This window comes from Podarcis muralis, chromosome 2 (assembly GCF_964188315.1).
Source record: "Podarcis muralis chromosome 2, rPodMur119.hap1.1, whole genome shotgun sequence".
Classification (NCBI taxonomy): domain Eukaryota; kingdom Metazoa; phylum Chordata; class Lepidosauria; order Squamata; family Lacertidae; genus Podarcis; species Podarcis muralis.
Genome location: NC_135656.1, coordinates 60186166 through 60202810, shown reverse-complemented (window position 1 = coordinate 60202810; position 16645 = coordinate 60186166). Strand labels below are relative to the sequence as shown.

At 42.7% G+C, this 16645-nt stretch overlaps 1 protein-coding gene and 1 long non-coding RNA gene across 5 annotated transcripts; one reads left to right on the top strand and one right to left on the bottom strand.

The window, feature by feature from the left end:
- The first annotated feature begins 2897 nt into the window (after nt 1-2897).
- On the top strand, nt 2898-15748 carry PHYKPL (5-phosphohydroxy-L-lysine phospho-lyase). Of its 4 annotated transcripts, none has more exons than XM_077924589.1 (13): nt 2899-3293; nt 5748-5866; nt 6577-6736; nt 7375-7449; nt 9215-9302; nt 9400-9516; nt 9826-9908; nt 10315-10540; nt 11089-11243; nt 11439-11528; nt 14085-14215; nt 14887-14938; nt 15150-15748. In XM_077924589.1, the coding sequence occupies exons 1-12, from the start codon at nt 3235-3237 to the stop codon at nt 14907-14909; spliced, it is 1326 nt and encodes a 441-aa protein (XP_077780715.1). In that variant the 5' UTR covers nt 2899-3234; the 3' UTR covers nt 14910-14938; nt 15150-15748. The 4 variants fall into 4 exon arrangements, with proteins under 4 accessions (XP_077780717.1, XP_077780715.1, XP_077780716.1 ...); XM_077924590.1 differs by having other exon boundaries at nt 3227-3508; XM_077924592.1 differs by lacking the exon at nt 2899-3293 and adding an exon at nt 3525-3775.
- On the bottom strand, nt 10089-14089 carry LOC114591314 (uncharacterized). The gene is made up of 2 exons (XR_003705238.2): nt 11679-14089; nt 10089-10578 (listed from the first exon to the last, which is right to left on the bottom strand). It is a non-coding gene; the product is annotated as an uncharacterized LOC114591314 (long non-coding RNA).
- Nucleotides 15749-16645: the final 897 nt, after the last annotated feature.

Here is a 16645-nt window from a genome sequence, read left to right as displayed (position 1 = left end):
AATTGCTCTTATTTTGAATGGAAATATAAAGAATAGCCAGCATTCAATATTTTCACTACATGTTGTTTTCAGTTTTTGATAATTTTATAATTTTTCAACTTGATAGTTTAAAAAAGTGAAGGTTTGCACTATATGGTACTAAAACACTTCCATAATTTGATTTCAAATGGCTAATTTTCATTTTCTAGGTGGGTTTGATTTCCAAAGATATATCCAGCAAAGTGATTGATCAGTATTAGGATACGATAATTGAACATTTATTCACTATTGCCTCCTAAGCAATGTTTTTTTGCATGCTGAATAAACTGCATTCACATATAGTGTTCATTTGGCAAAGCAGACAGTTGAATTGGAAAGCATTCCTAAGATTCAGTAGTTGACCTTGATTTTATTGTTATATTTTAGGTGGGGTGTGAAGCGCACATTTCTGCCGAGTTGAAATTATAATTGAAATCAGTGTAATCAGTAGGCATAATCTAATCAAAATTAAATGGTAGAGTTAAGTATAATGGACAAGCTTAAATCTCTTCCACTTAAAGAGATGGAACTTGAAAGTACAGTGGTGCCTCGCAAGATGAAATTAATTCGTTCCGCGAGTTTTGTCGTCTTGCGATTTTTTTCGTCTTGCGAAGCACGGTGTCGGAAAAGTTTCGGAAAAGCTTCAAAAATCACCAGTCTTCAAAAACCTATGAGTTGCTCCTCGAAGTCAAGTCGCAACTGTATTAACGGTGTTAAGAAAAAGGAAACAAACTTGCAAGACGTTTCCGTCTTGCGAATCAAGCCCATAGGGAAAATCGTCTTGCGAAGCAGCTCAAAAAACAAAAAACCCTTTCGTCTTGCGGGTTTTTTGTCTTGCGAGGCATTCGTCTTGCGAGGTACCACTGTATTTCACATCGGCTATATCATGCTGTCTTTATCTCAATAGAATGTTGTGCCACAGAAGTGAAAAACAACACTGTCAACGTTTTCAGCCTACTTCTAAATTGGCATTTTGAATATATATTGCTGCAACTATAAATATAGTTTGGCTCTGCCTCTTGTTTATTTCAATCTTTTGCTGTAAAAAAAATGCGCAGTAATAGTAGTTTAAACCCACTGGTGCCCAAGTTGCTCAAGTTTTAAGACAAATTACTGCTACTCATTGCACTGGCAGAAGCTGAACTACAGTGAACAATGTAATTCACTGCTCAATATACAGTAAGATTTTGCTAACTTGCTTGTATGCCTTGCAAAAACTAGGGCATGCTTCTACAGCCCCGGTCAGCAGTTTCCCTACAGGCCACTTAAGAGTGGGGAAGGAAGCCACGGCTATCAAGTTTTGTTGTCACAGATGCCACTTTCTGCATACCCCTTTCACCTCTACATTGACAACTGCAATATCTGTCAGGGGCCTGGATTTGGCCTAGGTGCCTCCACTTGCTGCCCCCTGTTTTACAGGGTGCTGAGCACCTACAGTAACTCTGTATCAGAAGGAGTCCTAGTAAATCAAGTGCCCTTGACTTCAAGTGAGAGCATAGGACAATCCCCCCAAAAAGCAGTTGGACTGCGTATCTTCTACTTTTTAAGTGAGATGCTAAGCAAAGATCAACATAATACAACTTGTGTTTTATATTCAGTAAAACTCTTATTCAGGAAGTATATATAGAAGCTGTATGAATGTGCAAATGAAGGGGTTGACAGACTCATAATTGCCAAGGTAGTGTCCGGTATTACAATCTGCACATAGAAGTCTCCTTTTCGTGCAAGTAATCTCATTCAGTAGCTAATAAGTAAAAGGGCTTTAAGAATTATGCCTCTTTCATGAAGAATTTTGTGGAATGTATTTTACATGCTTTGTATTGAAAAACTCTTCTGAGCTTCAATAAAATGTACGGTATAGCTTAAAGTTGGAAGGGAATATTTATGCGACATGTTTAGTTGTCATTGATTACAACTTTGTGTAAAATTTCTAACACGTACAAGCCAGAACAACTGCTATATTTAGTTGTACTATGGGGGAACAACTATTTTTAAAATGAAGGCATTAATACAGTATTATGAATTATTGAATAAAAATATAGACTTGTACTGATCTGTTTTGTAAATTTTACAACAGGCACTGCACAGTTTGGCGGTGTTCCCATTGTTTTGTGCTTTGATTTGTAGTAAGACTTGATATTTGAACCATTTTAGAATAAACTGCTTCTTGTACAGATTGTTTTTACTATGTTGTGAATTATATACCTGCAACATTCCTAACCAGAGCTATAAAACAATCAAAAGCATTAGAATTCAAATTAGCTTCATTATTTTTTGAAATTAAAGTAAGTCGTTCCATTAATCAGACCAATAGTTTTAAAAACAGTTACTTAAAAATAGTCCCATTACAAAAAACAAACAAACTGGAATTATTCCAATTCATTTTCTTACTAACAGTCTCATCTTACTCTTACTTTCAAATACATGTTTGTAATGCCCACTGTCATAATCCAAAACAGTATTCTCTGAGCAACAAAAAACTTTCGGTTCAACATGTTAAGAGCCTTCCATGTGAACTCCAGCTCCAAAATGCCGGAAAATTAACTGGAGGATGAAGCGCTGCAAGGACAAGGGCACCTGCTTCTTCGACACAACAATTCAACGGGTGAAGCGCTTCCCGGCACGCCAATGCTGTTGAGGGGAAAGCATCGCCCATTGAATCGCGCCGGGTTGGGAACCCCACCGACTGAACTGCTTCATTGCGAGGCTCTTCAGCGGCTTCTGACGCTGCCCTCGCGGGAGCCGCAGACTCTACTCTTTGGGCTTCGCCGCCTGCAGCCCAGCCGAGGACGCGCCCACCAGGGGGCGTTGCAGAATCCCGGCTGCTCAGGCCAGACGCGGGAGCGGATTCCTCGCTTCCGTTCGTGCACGGAGCGGGCCGGTGAACTCTCGGTTATCATGGACCCACCCCCTCCAAGCTGCGCCTTTTAGATAACAGGCTACACTGGCTTGTGGGGGGTCGAGGGGGGAACGCAATAAAATCACATTTCACACAAGAGAATAAAAAACGGAAAGTGCCTCAGCATCCTCTCTTTGCCGGGGCGGAGAAACCGCTGCCCAGCCCTATTTCCCCCCACTGAGGCAGCTCTCACTTCCGCCTCCCCGAGCAGGGGAAGAGCCTCACAAGGAACCCGGAAAGCCTTCCTCCAGGAAAACCAGGTTGCCCCTAAGTGACATCTTCATCCTATCTCTACGGTTCTATACTCCTGGGCAGCCATGAGCGCGGAGCCACGCAGCCGCCAGGAGACTCTGGCTTTGCGGAAGCAGCTCATCGGGTAGGTCGTGATTCTGCTGAGAGGGGAGGGTGTCCTTCCAGAGACTGAGAGGGTATCCCCTCCCCCCGCTTCCTTCCAGGTGTGCCCCTCTTGAGGTTGCCCACGCGCCCGGCTCCCTTCACGTGACTCTGAGCCCGGCGTCGGTGCCTCAGGGAAACCGGTCCCATCCGAAACATGCAGCGTCGGGGACGTGTTCCGGCTCCTGGCGCGTTTGGGTCAGATACCTTTCACCTGCTTGCCTCGCTCGGTTAATAGCTGCTACGTGGCAGGCGCGCTAGAGAGAGCGGCAATATGCCCCGCTCGCTCCCGTCGCAAATCCCGCTCCGCCCCTTCCCATTGCATAGGATCCGGTTGCTTCGTGTGGGTTACCAGCTTGTATTTCTCATTCTCGCGGAGTACCACAGAAAGGCACGCGACCTAACAATACTGCAAAACGCTTAGGATATTTGACTAAAATACAGTCGCTCTTCTCCCACAGCTTTGTAAGATGCTTGCTTCAGTATACTGAATGCTGTTTTGATTTCTAATGCGCAGGGGCACATAAATGTTATGTACATGTGTTCTGATCCAGCAGGTGTTTGAATTTCTAATGTGAGGATATAAAGCTCTTCCCCCGCCCCCGCCCCCGGTCAGGCCTTTTTATTGGTCTTTCAGAACAAAGGCCTCACACCTAGCCCAGTACTTGCTATCTCCTATCAGTTCCATGCCCTGAATTCAAATTTCTGGTTTGTTTATTACTAGATGCATATCCCACCTTGCTTTCAAGGAGCTCAAGGCCGCATAGGTGGTTCTCTTTCTCTCCCCCTCCCCCATTATCTTCACAATAACCCTGTGAGGTATGTTAGGCACTTAAATAGAGAACCAAGGTCACTCAGTCAGCTTTATGGCCAAGTGGGGATCTGAACCCTTTCTAGAGGGGCCTGTCCAGGTGATGTTGGGGGCATAGTGTCAGCCTGAGGTGGTTGTTTTGCTAACAGATCATTTGAATATCTTCCTACACACACATTAAAGTGCCTAGGCCCTAACATCAGCTTTGGAGGCCTAATGCTGTGACCTGCCACCAGGCATGTCCAAAATTCATTTCAGGGGCTTAATCCGGCCCGGTGGTCAATTTAATCCACCCCCCGTGGCAGTATATGTCCTGGGGTAAAATCCTTTAAAAAGCTCAGCAACTTCAATCCCAAAAAAAGATTCAACAACTTTGGGGTAAAATTGTAAAAACAACTTCAGTCGGCCCTCACACATGTTCACTTCATCAAATCTGGCCCTCTTTGAAAAAAGTTTGGGCACCGCTGCCACTAAGGTTGTTGGGTACCAGGGGACAGGACCTTTAGTGGCACCACATCTGTGGAATTACTTCCCATGAGTCTCCTTTTGTGGTGTTTAACTGGACTTTACAGACGTTATACTTCTGCCAAGCATTTATCTTACTGCTGACACCCCAATATTTGCTTTATAATCTGATGTTTGTGTTAATTTGAGCATTTATAGTGTAAACCGCCTTATGAGGCTTTGCCCAAAAAGTTGGGGTGGAAATATTTTAAATAAATAAAATTACCTAAGAAAAGGTAAGAGAGAAGAAAAATTGTAAGGTCCAGTTTGTTATATGATACTTGATTATTACCTCTGGCTAAACTCTTTAGCACTAACTTGGCAGAGCAAGTCTGGTAGCTAGTGCAGTGGATTCCCCTGCCTTGGGGGCTTTTAAGCAGATATTGGTTGGCCATCTGTCATGGATATTTTAGTTGCATTGCAGGTTGGGTTAGATGACCCTCTGGGTACTTTACAACTCAACAATTCTACAATGCTATGGCTCTCCAGTAAAGAACCACCACTGATGAAACAACCTAATCCTTATCCTGGTTGCCAATAAATACAAATAAAGGGCTTGTCGTACTTCTAAAAGGTCTCTCTACAACTGACATATTGTAGACCTTTCAAAAGGGGAAACTTCTGGGAATGTGCTACAGAGGGCTAAGGAGGCTACTTTCAGCAGAGCACAGAAACTGAAACATGGTATATGAGGGGTATGTAAAAGGTAAAATTTATTCTTTAAGTCAGCCTTTGCCAACCCGCTACCATTGGACTATCATGACTGTCAGCTCCAGCCAGCATGGCCATAAAGGCTGGGGCTCAAGGGAAATATGTCAAAATTTGTTCAGAATATGTCAATGGCACCAAATTGGCAAAGGCTTCTCTAAGCAAGAACCCCTCTTAGATTTTATTAGTGCGGAGGCTTTAAATTACTGCTCATATTTCTTGAAGTTTAGTATGATAAAAGTTTAGACTAATTTTTTAGTATTCAATTAGTGACAAGAATGGAGGGAATTAACTAAAAAGTTAATTTTAAAACCTGAGTTCATTGAGCATGCTAAAAAAGTGCAATAAAATTAGTGACGTGGGAGTATTTGCTTCTCATTTCAATTTTACTTTGTTTTTTTAAAAAAAATTCAGATCCTCCTGCAAGCTTTTTTTCCCAGAAGACCCTGTGAAGATTATCAGTGCAAAGGGCCAGTATATGTATGATGAAAATGGAAACAAGTACCTTGACTGTATCAACAACGTTGCTCAAGGCAAGCGTGAAACCACATTCTTGTTAATAAGCACTGATGGGCCTAAACTACATTTATGTGTACATTCTTGCAATGGTAACCTGCTGGCCCAATTTAAACTGGACAAAACTGATTCTGGCCAGTGAAACCTGGCTTGGAAAATCAGGGGCTTAAGTGTGTGCACTTAACCTATTCCCTATCGCATACACAGACATCAAAATTTGCCCCATGTGACAAATGTTTGATCCCTTCACAGATAACTCCAGTGCATGCCCATTAGACCTCAGCCCTACAACTCCATAGCCAGCAGTGCCAGATCAGGTACCTGAATAGGCTGGCATGAGGTGGTAGGAAGGCAACTATTATGCCTATCTGTACAGCCTTTGTACAGGCATTGTTTGGCTAGCCAGTAAGCCAAGTCACCTATACCCTGACCTGATAAAAGACCTCCACTGCTAGAGGGAATATGCCTTTGAATACCAGTTTAGAATCACAAATGTGGAGAGTAGATATGCTCTCGGGTCCTGCTTGCGAGCTTCCCCATAGACATCTTGATTAGCCACTGTGAGAACAGAATGCTAAACTAGATGGGCCTTTGGCTCTTATGTTTTAAATTTTGCATGATTTTTTAAGGACTGTATATAAAATAAAGGAGTCAGAGCCAACATTTGTCTTAATAGCATTTATGGACACTTGGCATTCTCTCATCTTGCCTCTTCCTTATTTTTCAGTTGGACACTGCCACTCAGAAGTGATCAGAGCAGCACATCAACAAAATTTGGCACTAAATACAAACTCTCGGTATTTGCATGACAATTTGGTGGACTATGCACAAAGACTCTCTAATACATTGCCTAAGAAGCTGTGCACTTTCTATTTTTTGAATTCAGGGTAAGTTTGTGACACATTGCTAATAGGACTTCTTCGTGAGACCATCTCAAGCTGCATTTCTTCTAAGGCTGCAGTCCTGTGCACGCTCACTTGGAAGTAAATATCAACTGAACTTAGAATGAAATCCTGCTAAGTAAGAATATGTAAGCTGAAGCAATAACTTTTAAATTAGTCACACTAGAAATTGAATGTTGGAAACAAATAATAGGTATTTTAGAGCCTATAAAACTATACATCTTTTTTATACATTGTTTGCAAAACAGGCTGTGTTTATTGGGACAATCAAACTGCTTTGATTAAGCCAAATGCCTGAAATTTATTTGTATTTTAACTTATGTTCCTCAAATTAGGATGAATACACATAGTTCCCGGCTTTAGAGAAAAATTAACATTTCTGTGCATTCCTTTCTTGGAGGAAAAACCTCACACCATGCAACTGCAAGGAAACAATTAGCAAAACATATAGATCGGGTGGGTCAAAAACCATAATGCTGTGTATTTCTTTTTTGTCATTTTGCTGTGCAATTTGTACATTTGAAATCTGGTTGCTCAGTTCTGTAGACTATAGATACAAAACAGTAAAGCTGGAGAGGTTACCGATTCTACGGAAAGCAAGCTGCATAACTTTTTCATTGTAGGTCAGAAGCCAATGATCTTGCTCTGAGATTGGCACGGCAGTATACAAAACATGAGGACATACTTGTGGTGGACCAGTAAGTGTATATATACTTTTAACAAAGTAAAATTATAAAGCAAACCTGGGAATTTTCATTTAACTTTTGAAGAGAAAGTCAAAATGCCCAATGTAGACATGTTTTTACTAGAAAGTTGGGAGTGTCTTAGTGTTTATTCTCTTGCATAATTTTTTACATTTGAATCCTGCCGTTCTTCTAAGGCGTCTCAGAGCAAGGTACGTGAGCTTCCCAGGCAACTCACCATCCAGGTACTTGTCAAGTCTAGACCTGTTTCTGTTTCTGAGCCAGAAGTACATCAGGTTCCTTAAGTCCATTTTCTGGGCCCCAGGTTGCCTGTTGTCAACATCAAGGTACAGTACATACAACCTTGCAGGAAATTACACTGTGCTACCAATGGAATGGGCACTGTGCTTCTTGACTAAATCGTAATTTATACTGTCATTACAAGAGCTTGAGGAAACAGAAAATTTATCTTCCAGGCAGCTGCTTGCTTTCTTCAGAAAGGGGCAACAGAATGAATACAGTGGTGCCTCGCAAGACGAAATTAATTCGTTCCGCAAGTTTTTTCTTCTTGCAAGTTTTTCGTCTTGCGAAGCACGGTTTCCCATAGGAATGCATTCAAAATCAATCAATGCGTTCCTATGGAAACCGCCTTCAGACCAGGTCCGGGGACAGTCTGTCCCCCGACCTCTTCTGAAGGCTGGGGGGGAGGGGACAAGGGTTTTTCTTCCCACCCCCAGCATTTTAAAAAACCCCGGGACAGCGGAGACTTCTCCGCTGTCCCGGGGCGATTTTAAAATGCTGGCGGGCGATCCTGGACCTCTTCTGAAGGCCGTCGGGGGGCAAAAGTCTTTGCTTCCCCCTGCCTGCCTTCCCGGGGGCTTTTAAATCGCCCCGGGACAGCGGAGAAGTCCTCCGCTGTCCCGGGGTTTTTTAAAATGCTGGCGGGTGGCATCGAAGGCTTCGCTGCCGCCCGCCAGCATTTTAAAATCGCCCCGGGACAGCGGAGGACTTCTCCGCTGTCCGGGGCGATCTTAAAATGCATTTTAAAAAATGCATTTTAAAAAACCCCGGGACAGCGGAGGACTTCTCTGCTGTCCGGGGCGATTTTAAAATGCTGGCGGGCGGCAGTGAAGCCTTCGCTGCCGCCCGCCAGCATTTTTAAAAACCCCGGGACAGCGGAGGACTTCTCCGCTGTCCCGGGGCGATTTAAAAGCCCCCGGGAAGGCAGGCAGGGGGGAGCAAAGACTTTTGCCCCCCGACGGCCTTCAGAAGAGGTCCAGGATCTCTTCTGAAGGCCGGCGGGGGGCAAAAGTCTTTGGTCCCCCCCAGCCTGCCTTCAAAAGCTGTCCGGGATAGCGGGAAGCGCTTCCCTGCTATCCCGGACCGCTTTTAAAATGCTGGCGGTGGGGAGCAAAGCCTTTCGGCCCCCGCCGGCCTTCCTGGACCTCTTCTGAAGGCCGGAGGGGGGGAAAGGCTTTGCTCCCCACCGCCAGCATTTAAAAGAGGTCCCCGGAGATTTCCCTATGGGCTTTCTTCTTGCGAAGCAAGCCCATAGGGAAATTCGTCTTGCGAAGCGCCTCCAAAACGGAAAACCCTTTCATCTTGCGGGTTTTCCGTTTTGCGAGGCATTCGTCTTGCGGGGCACCACTGTATGTGAAGTGCTTAAGCACAGCAGCAGCTTCAGTTTGGCAGTCTAAATGCTGCAAAATCTCTGGTAGTCCCAGTGAATTAATGTAGACTTCACTGTGTGGTTCTACTGATTGTTTGTTTTTATTTAAAGTGCTTATCATGGACATCTGACATCCCTGATTGACATAAGTCCATATAAATTCAGAAATCTAGAAGGCCAAAAGGAATGGGTCCATGTGGTATGCAAAAGAGAGCGTACTTTGACCATTTTCCATTAATTTCTAATTCATCTAAGCTCTGGTGATTGTGAATAGCAATTACACTTTCTTTGGACAGGCTCCTCTTCCTGACACATACCGAGGATTATACAGAGAAGACAATAAGGATCCGGCCACGGCATATGCCAACGAAGTGAAAAAAATAATTGACCAAGCACAGCAAAAAGGAAGAAAGGTAAAATAAAGAGTTAAGTGGAATATAACCTTTCATCCATCATATGTCAACCTGAGTTGAATGTATTCTGAAAATTTTTCACATGTAATGTGTATATTTCATCTTAAGGAGTGACTGCGCTGAAAAGGTTTCAGATAATTTATCTTCTGGGTGTACATGCCATTTGCTCAATGAACAGAGATTCGTGTGTGTGGGAGGCAGGCAGGCAGCCTGGTACTGTATGAAGATTTCTGAATTAGGAACACAAAATGCTGTTTCAGCTTGAAACGTGGCATGCATACTACTACTGGCTTCATCTTATCTTTTCAGTTTGCTGCCTTTTTTGTGGAATCTTTACCAAGTGTTGCTGGACAAATCATTCCACCACCTGGTTATTTCCAAAAGGCAGCTGAGTGAGTATTGCTTTTTAACTTTCCTTATATATTTTCCCACTCCCAACTAAACTGCTTTGTTTGAGCTTCTGGCTGAGGACGTTTGGTGCTGTTAACTCTGCCAAAGTTAAGCACTTTTAAATCCCGTTGATTTCATTGGGAGAAATAACCATGTGTCACGCTGAAAACAATAAGGCTTAGAAGGGTGCAACTCTCTTTAATGGAATTATCTTACTTGCTGTTCAATTTTGTCAGCACTGAACAATTTTTAGTTCATTGTGCTTATTGCATTTTTAATTTTAAGGAAATTTAATATTTTGAAGCACACAATCAAATATTCCAACTTTTAAAATGAGAATCAGCTAGTAAACTAATTATAAATTTATTGGGTTTTATACCTGTATGTGTGATTTGGCTCTTTTAATAGGCACATACACAGCGCAGGAGGTGTATTCATTGCTGATGAGATTCAAGTTGGCTTTGGAAGGGTTGGCAAACATTTCTGGGCATTTCAACTTCAAGGAGAGGATTTTATTCCCGATATTATCACCATGGGAAAACCAATTGGCAATGGGCATCCTGTCTCTTGTGTAGCAACGACAAAGGAAATTGCAGAGGCGTTTTCAGCAACAGGAGTGGAGTATTTTAACACGGTAACTTCCCAAATCCGTACTGTGTGACTGCAAACTACCTGTGAAAGTCATCTTTAATTAGACATTTTTGTTTAATGTAAAGGTAAAGGTACCCCTGACCGTTAGATCCAGTCGCAGGCTCTGGGGTTGCGCACTCATCTCGCTCTATAGGCCGAGGGAGCCAGCGTTTGTCCGCAGACAGCTTCCAAGTCATGTGGCCAGCATAACTGAGCCGCTTCTGGCAAACCAGAGCAGCGCATGGAAACGCCGTTTACCTTCCTGTGGTACCCGTTTATCTACTTGCACTTTGTGCTTTCGAACTGCTAGGTGGGCAGGAGCTGGGACTGGGCTCACCCTGTCACGGGGATTCGAACTGCCGACCTTCTGATCGGCAAGCCCTAGGCTCTGTGGTTTAGACCACAGTGCCACCAGTGTCCCAGTTTTAATGTACTTTCATATAAACAGATGCAGTGTGCTGCTTTTAGAATTCCTTTCAGTTCAGATTAGTCCACTACTAAATGTAGAAAGCTCATCTCTTTGTGATTTTCTTTCCCCGGCCCCGGGTTCAGTTTGGAGGAAATCCTGTGTCCTGTGCAATAGGTATAGCGGTCTTGGATGTGATTGAGAAGGAACAGCTTCAACTCCATGCCCTCCAGGTGGGAAGCTTCCTCATGGAACTACTCAATCAGCAAAAAGCAAAACATCCTCTAATTGGCGATGTCAGGTATCAGTTTCTTAACAATCCAATCTTTATGTGCTATAACTAGTAACTATTTCATCCTCTTTATAAAGAGAAAGTACCTGGCTTACCGCCAATTGCCATTTTTAAAAATGGAGCATTAAATGGAGAAGCCAACTTACAAAATCTATGCATTGCAGCTTGTTGCCTTCTTACTGATATCCTTTTTCTTTTAAAAAGGGGTGTTGGATTGTTCATTGGAGTAGATTTGGTGCAAGATCAAGAGAAAAGAACCCCTGCTACTGAAGAAGCAGCCATCATCATAACAAGGTATATATGGCTTCCTCATCCCTAATCAACACTAATTCATTGTGTGTCCCCACACTTTTTCCAGATTTCTTGTATGTTCAGAGTTGGTCATGTGAATATTACAAGTGGAGATAAGTGGAGCCTCTAAGCCATTCCTCCCTTTGCACTTACCTTCTATCCATCACAGATATCTGTGGGTGTTTATTCCAAGAACCAGAGGCAGAGAATATACAGCAGGGGTAGGAAACATCCTCTGGATGTTGTTGGGATTCCCATCAACAAGAGATAAGAGTTGTAATTGGAGCATCACAGGTTCCCCACCCCAGCCTACAGCGTGAGTGCAGAGGGAAGAAAAGGAAAGCACACCAACTCACTCTCACATAAACTGCATCAAAGCTAAAGGATTCTTGTGTCTTCTTCCTTCCCAGTTTGAATCACAGTCCTGTCAGTAGCACCTCCCAGTTATTCTGGGTAGCAAAGATACACCAGCATAAGTCCCAGTTTGCCTGCAAGGACATTAGATGTGGAGCAGGTCTAGCTAGCAGGTCTAGCTGATACTAGCATGGTTGAAGACTTCAGGCCTGCTGGGATCAGCTGTGCAACAGTTTCCCGTTGGGAACTTGGATCACAGCCAATCCATGCAGAAAGCAGCTTTGCCAGTCCTGAGCTTGGTACTTGGGAAGTGCTGAGCCCAAGGCTTGCAAAGTGCTTTGTGCAGCAGTTCCCAAGTCCCTTTCAACCAAGCAGCAGTCATGTCAGTTACTTGGGAAGCACTGTATGAGGGAGGTGGGACAATATAGCTGTCAATCAGCTGACTTTGTCCACCGGATTCAGAACATCCCCCACCTTGGTGTACTTGAGACATGCGACAACAGAAAGTGTTCTTGGAAAATGGCTAGGGATCCCTATTATTTTAATGTAAACTGTGCTCATTTAACTGTGACATTTTTGTAACCTGCCTGGAACTATTTGGTAAAGGGTGGACTGTAAGTACAATATATGAAAGTAAGTATGGGGGTCAGCATACACTGAGGGCAATAGTAAGGGTCTGGCCAATCAACCATCTTTATAAGTTTATTAAACAGGATTCCTCTTTCCTTCCTTCTCTACCTCTGCTAAGTTATTCAGTGAGATTCTGTGGTTTCTCTGCTGTGAGCTCATAACCTTTCTGGAGCAGACAGGCTCCCTGCTCATTGCAGGGAACTATTGTGATCAGCCTGGTGCAGAGTTCACTAGACACAAATCAAAACTGTCAGGTGCCGCCCAATTGACTTATTGAGTTCTGACATACTCTGAGTAGGCCCATTGAAATTAATAGTAATGACCAGTGCTTTTTTCTAGAAAAAGTGGCAGTACTCACCACAAAGTTGTTACAGCAAGTACCGCCAGGAAAAAAAACACTGGGTAGAAGTAATAAATTATTAGCATGGTTGTATGCAGCCCATAATAAAAAACTGCATCATAATAATAAAAAAAATCCTGCTGAGCAAGGCAAAGAAAAACAAGCTTTTGCAGTGGGAGGCACTTCATCCATCCATCTCTGCCGCTCCCTCAAATGCTAATCAGAAAGAGGGTGGGATGTTGTGACACATACAATTTATTCTTGCAAAGACAAGTGTCTGCTTCTCTCTGCCCGCCCGCCCCATCCCCTTGATGCTGATGTTTTCCAACAGGTGCCCAGCTGGGCATGGCGGTGGCTGATGTTCCTCCAATACCTGTAGGTCAGTGGCAGAACGTAGTTTCCTCGGCCAAGAATCGTGTGCGCCGGGCCCCCTATGCAGGTTCTCCCAGCTAGTGGAGTGAAGAAGGTGCAGCAGCAACAGTCACCAAAAGAAAAAATGTGCTTGCCAATATCCACCCTCCTGTACCACTGTGGCTAAGCCAGCCATCCAGAGGATGCAGTTGCCCTTGCAATGGTGGCGGCAGCATGATCACCCAGCAAAAACAAGTCTCTGCCACCCCTTCACATTATGCTCCCTCTCTTCCCCACCCCACAAACTGAGCCTGCCCCATCCTGCCAGAGCAGCTCCCTCCCCCTCTCCCTCACAGCCGTGCCCCAGTTCCACCCAATGTTGCAGCAGGGAAAACGCATGGTCCCACAACAAGCAAGAAGGGAAGGGAGTGTGTGCAGTCATTTTCTAACCTTGCCCTGTGACATGCTCAGCTTTGCCTCTCTGCCCTTGTCACCCAGGATTAGTTCCTCCTACCCAAATATCTGGCAAACACGTCTATTCATAATTTATTTTCCTAGAAAAAATAGTGATGGTACTGTATACCAGTGTAACCCGCCAGAAAAAAACTGGTAATGACTTATTTGGGTCTGCTCTAAGTAGTCTATTTGGATAGAACTCAAAGTGTGCAAAAAGCCACTAGCTCTGGGGCCCAATTCTAGTCCACTTCATGGAGCAGGAAGAAAATCCCCTTTGCTGGTAGTGTTGATAAGCTCTTTGCAGCTACTGATAGCTTGCAGTGGTGCTTTTAGTAGAGACTGTATACTGTGGCAGTGACACAATAGCTGACAAGAGATTTTACCATTAGTACTTCAATTAGCCATTTTTTCCTTTTAAAAAAATCTAGATTAAAGGAAGAATTCATTATGTTGGCTACAGATGGTCCAGGCAGAAATGTGCTTAAGTTCAAGCCACCACTCTGTTTCAATGCAGAAGATGCAAAACTGGTTGCGGACAAACTTGATAAAATATTAACAGGTAAGGAAGGAAAGTACGCTGAGAAACAAATCCTGCACCTACACAGAACAAGATTTACATTGCTGAATGATTTAAAGTGTGTTTTACATGTTGATTGTCTGTTATTCTTTGCAACTCAAGCGGGGGGGGGGGGGCTAGGCATTGATTTTTAAGGCCCATGGAAGGAAGTAAATTCTGTGCTATATGTATGTGCACTGAGGCCCCAACACCTTCCCCACTGTAATGACTTCTTTCTGTTCGTGACATGCATACAGCTACCTTTCTCAGAGAAGGGGATTGGGGATGAGCACATATTGAAACACTGTCAGCCATGCCGCTTTCCATGTGGAAGCCCTTCCTTTGTTTTGGTTGCTATTTTGAGTGTAGCTACATTTAGCATATATTCTGTTCTGCCCATTCCACCTGAATTCTGATGCAAGGAAGACAAAAAACTGCCAATAGAAACACAATTGGACACTAAAAGTGAGGTGCACACTATTCTGAGTCTAGCTCAGGAGCAAACCGAGGAACAGAATACAGTTGGTGGGGGAAGAAGACGTCAAAGAATCAACTTTAGCACCTTCAGGGATGAGAAAAATTTTGTATTGCTGGAAGAAAAACCAGTAATATTGGTCTTTGCCACAGGGAGATGTAGAATCATCATCTAATTAATACTGTTGAATATTCTACAGAGCTAGAGAAAAGAGAAGCTTAGAGAAAGTTCACTTCCACTACCTTCATATGGTAAGTATTCAGGTAATCCGATGATAAAAAAAGAGTCAAATACTCCATAAAGGAATCCAGTCAATTCATTAATCTAAATACACAATGAATGTACACAATTATATCCTAGCAATGTATAATCTACAATAAGCATGTTATTACAAAGTATTAAGGAAACTTTCACTGAGCTTTGAAATGTGGATATTTAATTCTTTCATTCCATCTCTTACAGGTTACAGACATGGTGCTGAATTCTACCATGTTTCTAATATATTTTACTTAAGCTACAATACCAAAAATACTACCTTTTCCCAACTACATTAAATTTATTGTCTTTGTTGTAATACTGATAGTACATAAGTTCAAAGCTCTACAGATGTTATCTGTAAATCCAACTCTTCATGCAGTGGAGTAAAAATCAATTGATTTATCCAGAAAACAAACTGCTTTATTGGTTACAGAACCTAAACCACAACTTACACTCATTTCTGTTTATATTATAAAATTAGCACCTTCCAGTCATTTGTGGGCATGTTTTCTTCCTTCCTAACAATAAAGTAAGCAACGGCTAGTTAGCAAAGCTTATACCTAAACATACCAACATTTTAATTATGCGGGAATATTTTCTAAGTTTTTTAGGGATGAGCATTTCAGAGAAAAAATATTTTTTCCAAATGTTTCCAACAAGCAATTTTACATGGAAAGTGTTTACCTACCATCAAATCCATGTTATATTTTTCATTCAGGATTGAAGGGAGGTACTAAAGAACTATTAAACCAGATAGCAGATTTGGCTATACTAATAAAAAATGACGGTTCATTCTTTAAAAAGTTTTACTTTTAGATGACATAGATTTAGGAACTACCCACCTACATTATTTAGAACTAATTTGCTGGTTAAAATTGTACTGTGTCCCTATCAGCAGTGACCTTATTTCATAGTATCTCTTCAGACTGCTGGCTCCTAGTGCTACAGGTATGGAAGGACAATTTTGAGCATGCTTTTTAGATTTTCTTTAGATGCAGTTACACAAATTTCCATCTTTAAAAATAATACGCTAAACAGTGTTTTAAAATTCAACTTGCTATTGTTTAACCTGCACTAATACAATAAAAGGGTGCTGACCAGAACCACAGCAGTAAACATGCCAAAGCACAGATGCATGGCAACAAGTTGACATCCCGATGTGCCAAGACCATGTCCCTCTCTCTCAAAAAAGGCAAAAGCTACAATAAGCCACACATGGATCTGCACTACTTTTCCATTCTTTGCACATGAAAACATAGGAGGAAAAAACCACAGGATGCCAACAATTTGACATCATTTTGCCCCATAAGGACTCAGTGAATGGAAGAGTATGGAACAATCCATAATTGCATGATGCAGAGAGCAGAACTGCCCCCACCACACAGGAGGTTAAGTGGAAGAAGATAACACCAGAGTAGTGCCTCATGATAGTTGAGACAACCTGCTTTCGGGTCAGTAGGGTTTGCTTATAGGAGCCTTTAGCTTTTGCATGGGACAGTTTAGAAATGAATAGATTACATTTAGCTATAAAAAGGCTAAATCACAGTCTTTTCTTTCAGGCTCTGTTCACTGCAACCACTCATGCTTTAACAAGCAAACTATGGGGTCTATGAAAATGGTAAAAAAAAACACACCAAGTAACTAGAGCTATGCTACATTCAGCAACCATGAACTTGTAATATTTAGGCCTAATTTGGGTC